The sequence below is a fragment of the Amblyraja radiata genome, chromosome 22 (assembly GCF_010909765.2).
Source record: "Amblyraja radiata isolate CabotCenter1 chromosome 22, sAmbRad1.1.pri, whole genome shotgun sequence".
Lineage (NCBI taxonomy): Eukaryota > Metazoa > Chordata > Chondrichthyes > Rajiformes > Rajidae > Amblyraja > Amblyraja radiata.
In genome coordinates this window covers 43,618,966-43,635,130 of record NC_045977.1, presented here as the reverse complement: position 1 = coordinate 43,635,130, position 16,165 = coordinate 43,618,966, and the positions used below count along the sequence as shown (strand labels likewise).

Below are 16,165 nucleotides of genomic sequence, written 5' to 3'. Positions count from 1 at the left end.
TCTGCGCATCCCTCTGCAATTGGATCCTCGACTTCCTCATTCATAGACCACAGACTGTTCGAATTGGTGGAAAAGTGTCAGCCTCAATACCAATCAGCACGGGAGCACCTCAAGGCTGCATGCTCAGCCCCCTGCTGTACTCACTCTATACTCATGACTGTGTAGCCGGTCATAGTGCGAACTCCGTCATCAAGTTCGCTGACGACACCACTGTTGTGGGACGTATCACTGATGGGGACGAGTCAGAGTATAGAAGTGAGATCAATCGACTGACCAATTGGTGCCAGCACAATAATAATAACTTTATAATAATAATTAATTTATTTATAAAGCACTTTAAACAACCGCAGTTGCCACAAAGTGCTGTACATGAGAACTCATGGACAAAAAGTTATTACAAACCATTAAAAACCGTAAAACAAAGGACTAAAAAACAGTAAAAATTAAAAGACATTAAAAGCACTAAGAACAGGAGCAATGTCTCAGCCAGTGTCGAAAGCCAGAGAATAAAAATGAGTTTTTAGGGAGGATTTGAAGATGGACAGTGAGGGGGCCTGTCTGATGTGCAACGGCAAGGTGTTCCAGAGTGCCGGAGCAGCAACAGAAAAGGCTCTATCCCCTCTGATCTTCCGCTTAGACCTTGGTACCTCAAGGAGCAGCTGATCAGCTGACCTGAGGCACCGGGCAGGAGCATATAGGTGGAGCAGCTCAGAGAGGTAAGGCGGGGCGAGCCCATTCAACGATTTGAAAACAAATAAAAGATTTTTAAAATGAACTCGAAAGTGCACTGGGAGCCAGTGAAGGGAGGCCAAAATTGGCGTAATGTGCTCCCTCTTTCGAGTTCCGGTTAAAAGGCGAGCGGCAGCATTTTGAACCAGCTGGAGACGAGCCAATGAAGCTCGTGCGACTCCAGAGTAGAGTGCGTTACAGTAATCCAGCCTAGATGTAATAAAGGCATGGATTACTGTTTCAAAATGCTGCCGCTCGAGGATGGGCTTCACCTTTGCCAGCTTCCTTAGGTGAAAGAAGCTGGACTTAACCACCGCGCCTATTTGTTTATCTAGTTTAAAATCACCGTCCATCCTAAAACCCAGGTTTAAAACTGTTGGCTTTACGGACAATGCCAGTGGACCCAAGTCAACAAAGGGAGTTCACGGCAGCCATTGGGGCCAAACAAAATCACCTGTCTTTTTTTCCATTAAGTCCCAGAAAGTTTAAGGCCATCCAGGACTTAATGTCCTCAAGACAAGACAGAAGTGATTTTAGAGAATAGTCGTCTTCTTTCCTGAGTGGCATATATAACTGGCTATCACCTGCGTCTTCTTTCCTGAGTGGCATATATAACTGGCTATCACCTGCGTAAAAGTGAAAGGAGATGCCATGCCTTCTTAAAATTGAGCCCAGAGGAAGTAGGTATAGAGAGAAGAGCAGGGGCCCTAAAATTGAGCCCTGTGGAACCCCATATGCCAAGGGAGTGGAGGAGGATTCAAAGCCAGCAAGGCTTACACGCATGGTTCTGTCTGCCAGATAGGACCTGAACCATCCCAGGGCACAATAACCTGGCCCTCAACACCAGCAAAACCAAGGAACTGATTGTGGACTTTGGAAGGGGTAGGATGGGGACCCACAGTCCCGTTTATATCAACGGGTCGATGGTGGAAAGAGTCAAGAGCTTCAAATTCCTGGACATGCACATCTCTGAAGATCTCTCCTGGTCCGAGAACACTTATGCTATTATAAAGAAAGCACATCAGCGCCTCTACTTCCTGAGAAGATTACGGAGAGTCGGTATGTCGAGGATTCTCTCTAACTTCTACAGGTGCACAGTAGAGAGCATGCTGACCGGTTGCATCGTGGCTTGGTTCCGCAACTTGAGTGCCCAGGAGCAAAAAAGACTACAAAAAGTAGTAAACACTGCCCAGTCCATCATCGGCTCTGACCTCCCTACCATCGAGGGGATCTATCGCAGTCGCTGCCTCAAAAAGGCTGCCAACATCATCTAGGACCCACACCAACCTGGCCACACACTCATCTCCCCACTACCTTCAGGTGGAAAGTACAGGAGCCTGAAGACTGCAACGTCGAGGTTCAGAAACAGCGTCTTCCCCACAGCCATCAGGCTATTGAACTCAACTCAAACAAAACTCTGAACATTAATAGCCCATTATCAGTTTATTTGCACTCTGTTTTATTTATCCATGTATGTATATATTTATACAATGGTATATGGACACACTGATCTGTTCTGTATTCATGCCTACTATATTCTGTTGTGCTGAAGCAAAGCAAGAATCTCATTGTCCTATCTGGGACACATGACAATAAAGTCTCTTGAATCTTGAATCTACCTATCCATTGCCAAGCTCTGTCCTGACCCTCCTCTCTTCCAGTTCCCGCCCCACCCCCCATCAACCACAATAACCAGTCTGATGAAGGATCCCAACCTTCAACAAAAAGTCAGGTATGTTCTCCAGAGATGCCGCCTGACCTGCTGAGTTTGCCCAACACTTTGATTTTGTTAGTAAACCAGCATATGCAGGTCCTTGTTTCTTCATTTAATTTCCCAAACTAGTCCACCAGCTTCAACACATTGTTTGGACATTAGACTTCCAAAATAAGATAATACTCTAAGCTCCATCATAGTAAGCAATCTCCAAGTGGACAAAAAACTCTGATTCGACAATCTGGCCTCCTTGACAATACGCAACTCATGGGAAACCTGGGCCTGGGTTTGCTGAAAGAGAAGCCCCAAGCACTTGGAATCTCTCTCACCCAAGTAAATGGAGGTCAAGCCCAGCAGTAGAGTGAGCAAAATCTGTGGATCCTCCACAGAACTGTAGTGAAATCCTCAATGCTGAGAGAAAGCTTATGAAGGCAAGAATTAAACAAAAACAGCATAGGGTTTAAACTAGTGTTCAAACCTCAGGCTTATAAAAATATATGAACTTCTATAGCTCTTTAAACATTATAGCCCATTCATTATTTTTGAAATGTATCCAAAAGGGCATTTCTATTGCCATATGTTACACATCTCTTGTACTGGTCATTTTCAGATTTACAATGCAGAGGCTGGTCAACCAGCCTAAAATTATGCCGCTCAAAGTCAGAGCAAGAATATTCACCAGCCCTTTAATTAATGTATTTTTAAATATATACAAATCATTCACTCACCGTTCCCTGCATGCTTAGGGCTGGCAAAATTACCACCGCTACTGCTGTTAGGTACTTTGAGAAGGGATTTGTCAAGGCCTTTGATGGAGCAGTCTACACCTGTCATGGAACACAGTTGTTCCTGGTATTCATTTGCTGCCTTTTCAAATCTGAAACAATAAACAGAATGCAGAACTATGAAAGAAATGTTGGTTTTAAATGTCATCTCAAATAGAACTCTGCAGAGAATAAAGTACCAAATTATCCCTGGCAGAGCAACATTACAGGAAAATCAAGGTGGTAACACCATCATCTACATTACATCGGGACGACAGATGGCACAATGGGCTAAGTGTTCGGCTGGCAACCGGAAGGTAGCCGGTTCGAATCCCGCTTGGAGTGCATACTGTCGTTGTGTCCTTGGGCAAGACACTTCACCCACCTTTGCCTGTGTGTGAATATGTGTGAATGTGTGTGAGTGATTGGTGGTGGTCGGAGGGGCCGTAGGCGCAGATTGGCAGCCACGCTTCCAGGGCAGCTGTGGCTACAGAAGTAGCTCACCACCACCGAGTGTGATTGAGGAGTGAATGAATAATGCGATGTAAAGCGCCTTGAGTATTAGAAAGGCGCTATATAAATCCCATCCATTATTATTATTACATCTTTAGTCTTTCGAATTTCAAGGAGCTTCTCAACACTAGGCAATGAAATCACTAAGATAGACACAAATTGCTGGAGCAACTCAGCAGGTCAGCATCCCTGGACAACATAGATAGGCGATGTTACAGGCCGGGACCCATCTTCAGACTGATGGATGTCCCAGTTACGAGCCATTTTAACTCCCCTTCCCATTTCCACACTGACCTTTCTGCCCTGGGTCATCTTCATTGCCAGAGTGAGGCCACGCGCAAAATGGACAAACAGCACCTTATATTCCACTTGGGCAGCATACAATGTAACCCAATGGTATGAACATCAAATTCTGCCATTTCAGATGGGAACCCCCTTTTCCGCCCTCTTCCCTGTGCCACACCTGGTTACGTACCTATTTCATTTTCCCTTCCCCTGCTCCGTCTCCTTCCACCTCAATACCTTTCTCTGGCTTCACATTTCACGCCTCCTCTACCCTTTATCTCACACTGCCTTTTCATCTCCACTCTTTGTCCAACCATCTGCCAATCAAAAACACTTCACTTGTATTCACTGATCACTTGCCAGGCTTTATCCTGCCCCCACCATTCTTCCAGCATCCTCTCCCCTAGTACCAAGAATCTGGCCCAAAATGCTGCTTGTCCATCTTCTTCAGGGATGCTGCCTGACCCGCTAAGTGCTCCAACAAAGTGTTTCTTTCAATAAACCAGCATCTGTAGTTCCTTGCGTCAACAAATCGTCAGGAGAGTTTTGTTTGGTTTGTCACATGCAGCCTTTAAATCTTTTCAATCCAAGTTATGACAAAGAACGCAAGAAAATTCTTGTGATATTCTATGATTCTAGCAAGTTATATTACAGCCTGTCATAAATATGCATGCAAACATTACACGCTAGGTAAGACAATGTCAGCTTGGGATAAAACTGCCAGGAAATTCACTGATGTCTGCAGTGTGGCAAAAAAACCATTGTTACACTATCCTCCATTTCTATTCTGAAACATAAATAACATACCTACTGAATGGACTAGAGCAGTGCGTCTTAAACTATTCCAGTGACATTCACCCGAGTCTTTTATCACAAAATTTAATTCACCCTCGACTAAATTTTCTTATGTTTTTTGGTAATTTTCGTCTTATTCTCCCTTGTGTATAATTTTATATATAATTTATTTCATCACATGAGCAAAAAACATAAATTAACTTATTTCTTAAGTGTTTATTTTATTTAACTTTTTGAACATCCTAAAAATATGTAAATAAAACTAGGAGTGAAAAAAGAGTTTAATTACCACTGGAGTTGGAAAATCATTCTATTAGACTGATAAAAAAACCATTCCAACGTCTGAACACTGGGCTTCAGCCCCATCCTACTGTTTCGGGCTTTGATTACTGCAGTTTTTTTCTTGGAAAACTAGCTCAAAAAAACCATGGTCTTCCCTAAAAGATTATATTACAGTAAATTTGGGAAATATCTTGCTACTTTGAAATTAGAAAACCATAGGTAGAGAGAAAAAAACATTACATTTCCAGCTCCACTGTCATTAAAACCAACAAGAGCTTACTAACCACATTAATGGCAATGCCTTTTTTAAGTATAGAAAAATATATAAATATCTGAATAAATTAAGTCATTCACCCTTCATTCACCCCAAAATAATTTAATTCACCCTTGGGTGAACCATTTACCAGTTTAAGAAGCACTGGACAAGAGCACGGTTTTGTACACTTTATGTAATCTTTCATTCCAATTTCACTTGGCTGGAATGCCTTCCTCATAACTCAGCCCAAATCCAGTTTTTTTTCCTTGGCAGATATGCCCTCCAGACTTTATCAATTTTCCATCCAGATTAGACTCAATGCTATTATTAGATAACTGTAACCCGTAATAATAATCAAGAATCTAGCTATCAATATCTGCCTTTAAAATATCAATTGACTTGGCAGGCAATTGAACCATCCTATCAACAACTAGAGAGCAATCCTGAGCTACTATCTCTCTCACTGGAGACCCTCAGACTATCTTGCACTAAACCTTATTCCTGTTATCACAAATCTATACACTGTGGCCGCTCAATTGTAATCATGTAGTCTTTCCGTTGACTCATTAGCAAGCAAAAAATGCTTTTTACTGTACCGCAGTACACGTAACAATGAACTAAACAATAACTAAATTTACAAACTGCACATCTTATACCTTCCTTCAGCCTGCTGTGCTACGGTGTTTATCCACAGGAGATTCTTTGCCAGAATTGCAGAAGACCAGACAGCCATTCCTTGTATGGCTTCAGGGCAATTCAGTTCACATAGTGCTTCAACGATCATCATAACCGTCACCTCCGTTTCATTTCCCTTTGGAATAAGCAGAATAGTTTAAAACATGAATAAACTATTGGATGCAAAAAAACAGAGGGCAAATAATATACTCAATGCTTTGAAATGCATTTGAATATCCTACTAAAAGATCTGGTTTAATATTTGAACTCATTTTAGCTTGCGAACAAAATATTTCACTTTGAGGTGATCATCAAATGTAATCAATTGTCAGGATCTCAATATACAATGATAAGCTGCCCTCAATTTTAGTTTCTAATATTTAGGTTCCCATGAAACTGCACTGAAGCGGTAGTAGTGCAAGAAAATATAGCATTGCATAGCATATTTGGTATGCCTAGCATGGTTTTGAAATCTCGGGTTTGAAAGGCTTTAACGCAGAGAATAAAATTGGTTAAACTATTTCATTGCATCAATCCTAGTGCTACAAGTGAATTGAAAACATGCTATGGGTAGTTCTAGTTCAGCAAAATGGAATATTGAGTCCCAAAATTCTCCCTTGATATCAAAGCGAATCCATTCGAAAATGGACATTTGTGACAGAATGACGCAAGTGACAGGGCTGCATCAACTAGACATTTCTCATTTGGTCTTGCTTCTTACACTCATACATAGAACTCCAACAGCATTGAAAGAGGGATGCTCATGAACCCACATCCATCCAATGTTTGTTCAAATACAAGTGCAGGTGTTAGTGCTGCTGCCTCATGGCAAGAGTAATGGTGCAGATGTTAGAGCTGCTGCCTCATGGCAAGAGAACCTGGTTCAAACCAGACCTTCAGTGCTATATGTGTGGATTTTGCACGTTCTCCCCGTGACCGCGCGGATTTCTTCCGGTTTCCTCCCACATCTCAAAGACGTGCAGGTTTGTTGGTTAATTGGTCTCTGTAAATAGCCCTAGTTTGTAGAGCAGTGTTTCTCAACCGGGGTTCCCCAGAACAATAGGGTTCCACAAGAGGTCGCTAGGGGTTCCGAGAGAAAGAGTGATAAATAGACTAATCATATGTAAATTAATTTGAGTCATTTTTGTGGTTAATTTCATATTCGTAATTCTATTATACACGTACGGCATATTTAGCAATGTCATATTTAGCAATGTCTATACGGCGCCAGTGTGAACGGCCTTTAGTGGTCAGTGGACAGGAGCTGTACCTGATGGATTTGTGTATCATCAAGTGACTCACTCGAGGACGGACGCATGCATGGTCTTCATCAGTCCTGTCTGTGCTTCCTGGCGTGCAGGTACAGCCCCTCATTCACCCACATTATTTAGCAATCTTGACCCATCATTTAGTGATGTTTAATGAATTTTTAAAATGTATGTTTATTTTTGTTAGTTTATCAAAAGTTTATATGTATGTTTTTGTTGTTTATGAAAAGTTTGTGTGTGTTGTTTTCTCTCTCTCCTCCAAGGTTAGTTCTTCTGTTTGCCTATATTTGCTTCAGTTTTGAACAAGCAGTTTGACTTCAGGTTTTTTTTTTCATTGTCAATAAACTTGAGAAAAACTTGCTATTTTTTGCTTAAACCAGTTATCAGAAAAATATATTATGTTTGCCTTATGAACTTTAAATTTATGAAAGAAAGAGATTAATAAAGATATATAATAATTTGTATGTAGGTGTTCCCTGCGACATGAATATTATTTCAAAGGTTCCGCGAGGGTAAAAAGTTGAGAAACGCTGGGGTAGAGAATGGAAGCAAATAACAATGGATAAATATATAATATATATTTTATTATATAATAAAGATATAATATAATATAATATAAAGGATATAATAAAGATGCCCTCATTACTGCAAAATCTGCCTACCTCTCCTCCATATTCACCGATCCCTGCCTAAACCACAGAACCCTCTTCTCCACAGTGGGCAACCTCCTCAAGCCTCGAGCCAACACTCTCCCTACCTCTACTCCGGATCTCTGCAACTCATTCCTCCACTTTTTCGCTGATAAAATCAGCACCATCTATCAATCTTTATCCCCTGTACCCGACTCCCCAGCATCTACTCCACCACCTACCAAGGCCCCTCCTTTCAACATCTCCACTGACCTCCTTACCCCTCCTCCACACTGCTTCCTCTCCCAGTTTGACCTGGTCACCCCTATTGAAATCTCCAAACTCATCAGCTCTTCCAAACCCACTACCTGCTCCCCCGACCCTCTCCCCACTCCCCTGCTGAAGTCCTGCCTCCCCGTTCTCTGCCCCTACCTCACTAATCTCTTCAACTCCTCATTGTCCCAAGGAATTGTCCCCTCCGCTTTCAAAACTGCTGCTGTTACACCAATCTTAAAGAAACCTGGTCTTGATCCCTCCTCTCTCATTAACTACCGCCCAATCTCAAACCTCCCCTTTCTTTCAAAAACCCTGGAGCGTATCGTTGCGTCGCAACTTCATTCCCACCTCCTTGCGTATAACCTACTTGAACCCCTCCAATCTGGCTTTCGCCCCCTCCATAGCACAGAAACTGCTCTCCTCAAAGTCCTCAACGACCTCCTCACCTCTGCTGACACTGGTTCCCTCAACATCCTCATCCTCCTCGACCTGAGCGCAGCCTTCGATACAGTGAACCATAACGTCCTGCTCACCAGACTCAAAGACCTCGGCATTGAAGGCTCTGCACTCAGCTGGCTCCGTTCCTACCTTTCCAACAGATCCCACTTCATCTCTCTCCACAACCACACCTCTGCTACAGCCACAGTCACTCAAGGCGTTCCCCAAGGCTCCGTACTCGGCCCCCTCCTCTTCATCATCTACATCCTCCCCCTTGGTCAGATACTCCGCCACTTCAACCTGGACTTCCACTGTTACGCTAACGACACCCAGATCTACCTCGGCACCAAATCCCCCCACAACCCCGCCCCCCCCCCCTCTCCCATATCAACTCGTTTGTCAGCTATAAAAACCTGGATGCAACATAATTTCCTCAAACTCAACAGCAATAAGACAGAATTCCTCCTCATAGGCTCCAAAGCCACACTCAGCAAAATCAATAACCCCACTCTCACCATCGACGGCACCACTGTCTCCCCATCTCCCCAGGCCCGCAACCTTGGCGTGATCTTTGATTCCACCCTCTCCCTTGAGCCTCACATCCGCCATGTCATTAAAACCTCCTTCTTTCATCTCCGCAACATCGCCAAACTCAGACCCTCTCACACCTCCCGCTGCTGAAAGACTCATCCATGCCTTCATCTCCTCCCGACTGGACTACCGCAACTCACTTCTCCTTGGCATCAGCTCCACCTACACCAACCGACTCCAACTGGTCCAGAACGCAGCCGCCCGACTCATCACCCACACCAAATCCTGGCATCACATCACTCCAGTCCTCAAACAACTTCACTGGCTTCCCATCTCCCACCGGATCAACTACAAAATCCTGATCCTCACCTACAAAGCCCTCCACCATCTGGCCCCCCCATATCTCACTGACCTCCTCTCCCCCTACCAACCCTCACGGTCCCTCAGATCCACATCAGCCGGTCTCCTCTCCATCCACAAGTCCAACCTCCGCAGTTGTGGGGACAGAGCCTTCTCCAGGGCAGCTCCCAGGCTCTGGAACTCCCTCCCCCAACTGATCCGCAATTCCGTGTCCCTCACCATCTTCCAGTCCCGCCTCAAGACCCATCTCTTCACCTCTGCCAACCCTTAGCCCCACGTCCCCCTCCCTTTTCATCTGTGCATTAATTGCCTCATATTGTGTTTTGTATTGAATTCTGTCTTTACTTTGTGTACTAGTCATGTCTCTACTATTTATTTCATTCCCCTTACATGTTTTTCCTCTACCTGCTACATTTTTGTAAGGTGTCCTTGAGACTCTTGAAAGGAGCCCATAAATAAAATTTATTATTATTATTATTAAACAGAACAAGATCTGGATTTGGATGTAGTACGCTGAAAAGCTCTAGGTAGAGCATCACCGCTGATCCAGTTTTCAATTTGTCCCAAATTTAAATTACTAACTACAGTAATAGGATCTGAACACAATTCAGGATCATTGGCTTACAATGTAACTACAGTGCATCCTGTAAAGAGGCAGGGACCAGTGTATAACAGAGACGTATGATGATATATATAGATGCACATGGAGTTTGCTGAGAAGAGCCAAAGATAGTTTGAAGGTTGTAGTAATGTGCCTGGTTTATTGATTTTGTTTTCAGCAGTAAATTCCTACTCATGGAATACGAGTCGTTGTTCCTACTGTTGCACTGAAGTTTCTTAAAATTCCATTTAGCAGAATATTTTACTCTACCACAATTATTTCTCACAACAGCCACTTAATTTTGTTAGTCCTTGCTGTCTTCTCCCCTTCCTCAGCCCTGCTGCTGTCTCCTCCCATCCCCCAGCCTTCGAGCTCCTCCTCCTTTTTCCTTTCTTCTCCCCGCCCTCCCAACCCCGATCAGTCTGAAGAAGGGTTTTGGCCCGAAACGTTGCCATTTTCCTTCGCTCCATAGATGCTGCTGCACCCGCTGAGTTTCTCCAGCTTTTTTGTGTACCAGCCACTTAATATAATTGGTGATTATACCAAGTTACCAGAAAAAATCTCTTGCAGAAACATTGCTTAATAGCACACCATATTTTACATGCAGCTTCTTGACAATGTTTGTATTACTTACCTGAGCTGCATTACAGTTCTTCATCTCTGTTAGCAAATCAAACCCATGCCTGACGGTCACAGCTGGCTGCCCAGCCAGCAAGCCAACCCTCATTATAGCAACTCGAATTCGTGTTAACCAGTCTTGACATGTCTGCCGATTTGTGTAGAAAAAAGTCCTAATAACCTGTAATATATGATAATGGTTTCATAACTTAAATCTCACAGCACTTAAGAACATAAAAATACACCAACTTAAAGATAACATTTGATTTCTACCTTTGGTGGTGCCATGAGTGCATTAGCACATCCTTCATAGGCATTATACATCAACTTTTCAAGATTTTCCAAAAACTGAAGTAGAAGAACAAGTCTCAATTGGTTGCTAGTGTGCCCATCATCATTGTCAGCTGTTGTCCACTGACTAATGTCTTGATCAGGATTCAAAGTATGTGCAGCCAGACTCCTAATAATACCTGTAATTTTAGAAGTCAGTTCCATTATTAATGATATGCAGCTATAAATAGTACATTCAACATCAATAACCCAACAGGCAGGCTTAGTTACATTGAGACTCAAACAAAAATTAGATTCCAATTCGATAACATTTTTAGATCAAATCCAGTAACTACATGAAAACAAACTTTTCTTGACAGTAATTTTCAAACAGAGCTGCAGGTATTTGAGCAGCTGATGTCCTGTGATATTGATCAGCTACAGAAAAGAGTGGAGAAATGGCAAAAAGGAATTTAATCCAAACAAGAGTGAGGTGTTGCACATTCGGTGTTTGAACGCAAGGGGAAAGTATATAGTTAATAAAAGACCCTCAAGCAGCATTGATTTCCAGAGAGATCTTGCGTCCAAGTCCATAGCTCCCTGAAAGTGAGAACAGAAGTAGATCGAGTGGTAAAGCAGGTATGCTTGTCTTCATTGATTGGGATATTGAGTCAGGAAGTTATATTTTTAAGTTGGTTTGGCTGTATTTGGAGTATTACATAGAGTTGCCCCATTACAGGAAGGATGTGAAGATTTTGGAGAACGCGCAGAAGCAGTTTCCCAGAATGCTGCCTGAATTAGAGGGTATTAACTACAAGAAGTTGGACAAACTTGGATTGTTTTCTCTGGAATATCAGAGGTTGAGGGGAGATCTGATAGAGGTATATATAAAATTATGAGGTGCATAGACAGGATAGACAGAACCTTTTTTCTACAGTGGAAATATCAGACAAGAGGGCATAAATTTAAGGTGAGAGGAGCAAAGTTTAAAGGAGATGTGCAGGGCAATTATTTTTTACACTTAAGAGTGGAGGGTGCCTGGAGCGCACTGCCAGTGGTGGTATTAGAGGCAGAAACAAGAGTGGCATTTAGGAGGCTTTTAGATAGGCATGAATTTGCAAGGAATGGAGGGGTCACATGAAGGCACAGGAGATCAGCTTAATTTTGGGACCATGTTTGTTATCTTGCGGGCTGAAAGGCCTGTTCCTGTGCTGTATTGTTCTATGCTCCATGTATTTAAACAGCAATTAATCAGTCATGCATTTATCTATTGATATAGAGCAATGTTTCTCAACCTTTTTACCCTACTTGAAATAATTTTCATGTCTCAGGGAACTCCTGAGTTGGGGGTTGCCGGGCCCACCGCCATTTTGAGATCGCCACTTTGACTCGCGTCACAATTGGGACCCGTCAGCCACGCCTGCGCAGCTGGGGGAGGATTGCCAGGCCGGGATCGCTATTTTAACATCCAGCGATGTGTATATGCAAATAAAATGGGGCAATAAGGTCTCAGCCCCATTTTGGGGTTAGCAATGGTGTTAGACAAGGGGGAATTTTGTCCCCAGTCCTTTTTAATCTATATATTGATGATCTGTCCAAACAATTGAAAGCCTGTAATAATGGGTGAGTGATTGGTAATAATTTAGTGAAGCATATTATGTATGCAGATGATCTTGTGGTTTTTAGTCCATCTAGCGCTGGTCTCCAGCAGCTCCTTACTATATGTTCTGTGTATGGTGTGGAACATGATATTAAATATAATGCTAGTAAGAGTGCTGTTATGATCTGTAGAAGCAAAGAGGATAAATGTCTAAAATTTCCTGATTTTAAATTGTCTGACAATAATCTTAATGTCTGTAATAAGGTAAAATATCTAGGGCATTTTATTACAGAACAAATGACAGATGATGAGAATATCTATAGGCAACGACGTATGCTCTATGTACAGGCAAATATTCTCTTGCGTAAATGTGGTGCGTGTGCAGATGTGGTGAAGATGTCGCTATTTAGAGCATACTGCACACCACTCTACACTGCGCACCTGTGGTCGAACTATGGAAAGACAAGTTTGCAGAGACTAAAGGTGGCATATAACGATGCCATGAGAACACTGCTAAGAAAACCTAGATGGTGTAGTGCCAGTAATATGTTTGTGGCTGCAGGAGTCAGTACTTTAGAAGCTATCCTAAGAAATCACATGTATAAATTCATTTGCAAGATAAATGACTCTAAAAATGTAATTATTGAGGCCTTGTCAAACATAAGGGTTAGCACTACACGCTACGAATCCCAGCTGTGGAGACATTGTTATCGTTGTCTCGTTGTAGGACATTGATCATTCTTTTAATCTGGATTTTTAACTCATGTATTGTGTTTTATTTTTGTTTTTAATATAATTTATGATGCTTTTATGTGATAGACTAAGATTTTATATGTATTTTATGATATTGTTTTAATATGCAATGCATTTTTTATGTAATGTTGCCCCTTGTCTGGACCTCGAGTCCGTAATAAAGTGTATTATTATTATAGGTGAGTGCTACTGGGGGAATATTGTGTTGGGGAAGGGGGACCCAACGGGTCCACGCTTGGTCTAGTTCAGGGGTATCAAACTCATTTTAGCATACGGGCCGGATTGGGCAAATGTGACAATGCCGGCAGGATCAGTTGTGCACGCGCATGCTCCCACAGCTTTCGTTGCCTTCGTTTTTTCAACCTGCTCTCATGAGTCTCAGTCTCTGCTATATGTTTCACTTTACAAATTTTTTTTTGAAGAAGAAGAAGAAGATTGCCGAGCAAGCATTACTTTTATGATTAGTATTAACTTACAGTCATAGGCTACAAGAAAGTTGTGATGAGAGAGAGAAAAAATGATGCTATTTTAGCTAAGATTGTTTTGGGAGCCACACCCTTTCCATTAATAAACCATTTGAAATCGAACATTGTCAGACACAAATATAGACCTAACAAAACAAATTGTTGTTTTGTTAGGTCTACTTCGCCGCCACCATTTTAGCGTTGTCTCCAAGAGAGACTCCGGGTTGTGGCCTCTCCCGGTCAGTGTGGGTTTCTGGGACGATCGGGAGACTGGGAAGGTCCTAGAACAGAGACGCTTTGTGTCGGCTGTGCTCTCTCCTCCGCCATGCTGCTCCACACAGTGTAAAGAGAAATGTATCCACTGCGCAGCCCGCACCGCCACAATGTTGTTGTTTTTGTCCCCGTAGCATTTAAACCTAGCACCCTGCCGCTCCGCACCGCGCAACCCAACCTCTCCCTCCTCAGTGGCCACAGCTGACTGCCCAGAGGCCCATCCCTTCTCCTATTGGGCCAGACTAGTGTTAGGCACGCGGGATGAAGGCCAGCCCGTTTGTCTGGCTCTCGCTGCGTTCTGTTTGTAATTGGAGTATTTAAGCCAATTACGCAATGATTTTTTTTAGATAGCATCCTGAAAGCTGTGTTTAACTGTCCACGTTGATTGATCCAAATATGTTACTAGCTTACAGACCACTGGAAAAGGCAACGCCAAGATAATAGATTGCTCACTACAAACAAGATTGTAGAATGACAAATTTATCACTACCTTCAATCGTCTGGAATGTATCCTGTGCTCTGCCCAGTGGTGTCCTTAGTTTTGAAAGCACTGTAAATTGTGCTGCTTCCCACACAGCCCACTGCCATAACACAGCCTCAGTTTTCAAAAGGTTTCGAGGTATGGTCGACTGGTCACATTTGTCTAATCTCTGACAGCTGTGAAACAATCTTTCCAGCCAATGATCTTTGCTGAAAGAAATACAAAAAAATGTACAGCAATTTCACAGAATATTAATCTATTATAATGTACATCGAAACATTGTTGGCTCTCTTAAAAGTAACATGCAAAGTTGGACCAATACATGACAAATTATGCAAATCAAAATGCACAGATTTGAGATGGGTTTAGAAACTAATATTAAAATTTACCCAATTCTGTGGCAACTTCCATACAAAATGAAACTAATAAGATCAGAGAAGTCCTGAGGATGAAATGTGTTACTGGGAGCCTTGCTCATATGACTACTTATAGCCATTGAGATCCCTTGCACCTCTGTGTGATTGTTGTTACTGTAAAAACAAAAACAACATTTTACAACTAGCAGCCAATTTCTCCATTATGCAGTTAATTTATACAACTATACAATTTTCATTAACACCAAATGGAGCAGAGGAATACATCATTGTTCTTGTTCACAATAGTATCCAGAAGCTTTGCTCTTCTGAAGACACTTTCATTTATCACCTTTAAATTGTTTTCTTGGTCTTTAAGCTTAACATTAATTGATTTTTTGATTTGAAAAATAAATATCCTTGTTCACCTCTGTTTAAAAAAGATTATTGACAATTATTATAACAAAATTAACAATTAGATTTGGGATTTTTTTCCCTCAAAACTTTGTTCTTACAAGCAGATGGAACAAGGATGAATTGGAACTGAATGAAATAGGCTGATGCCGGGCAGAGATTGAGAAAATTGATTCACAACTGATCAGACTAGAACTAAGAGGCTTCGACAAAGCAGAGATATGACTTTTAACCAGATATATTTAATCTTGCATTACGCATATAGTAACGATTCTCAGTGGACAATCCGGTTACTTCAAGGGCCAGGAATTTTTAACAGTTAGTTTTTATTTAGCAACAGGTAGCTACAAGTGAGGGAGGTTTTGATTGGCAGATGGGTGGACAAAGGCTAGATATAAAAAGGAGACAAAACAGTGTAAGATAAGGAGTGAAGAGTGGAATGTAAAGCTAGAGGGTGGGATCTGGTGGAAGGGGATTGGGGGTAGGGGGGCAGAAATGGGCGAGCACCAAGGTGCGGTGGAGGGGGTGGTATTGGAAAATGTAAATCTTCATATCACTCGGTTGTAAGCTACACGAGTGGAATGGTGGAATGAGCTACACAAGCACAACTTAACTCTTTTTTTGCATTGCAATATCCATGTTGTTATTTAACCTTTCACGATTTCCAGCTCATTAGACCATGCTTTTTATTTATTACTACCGTTTGTCACACCCCTAAGCTAGTCATCTCTAACTTGGGTCACTTCTGATGAAAAGTCAGGAACTAAAACTGGCTTCTCTATAGATGGGTGCTACCAAGCCGAGTATTGCCAACACATTTTCA

The 16,165-nt window shown here is 42.2% G+C and overlaps 1 protein-coding gene across 1 annotated transcript in view; it reads right to left on the bottom strand.

Annotated features, from left to right (window-relative positions):
• smg1 (SMG1 nonsense mediated mRNA decay associated PI3K related kinase) overlaps positions 1 to 16,165 on the bottom strand; it is a 153,093-nt gene that overhangs the window by 98,511 nt on the left and 38,417 nt on the right. Inside the window, exons 19-24 of the mRNA XM_033041229.1 lie at positions 14,965 to 15,105; positions 14,585 to 14,784; positions 11,008 to 11,204; positions 10,751 to 10,915; positions 5,995 to 6,149; positions 3,172 to 3,320 (exon numbers count right to left, since the gene is read on the bottom strand). Of these exons, the coding sequence (XP_032897120.1) occupies positions 3,172 to 3,320; positions 5,995 to 6,149; positions 10,751 to 10,915; positions 11,008 to 11,204; positions 14,585 to 14,784; positions 14,965 to 15,105 (1,007 nt within the window). The remainder of the gene's footprint in view (positions 1 to 3,171; positions 3,321 to 5,994; positions 6,150 to 10,750; positions 10,916 to 11,007; positions 11,205 to 14,584; positions 14,785 to 14,964; positions 15,106 to 16,165) is intronic.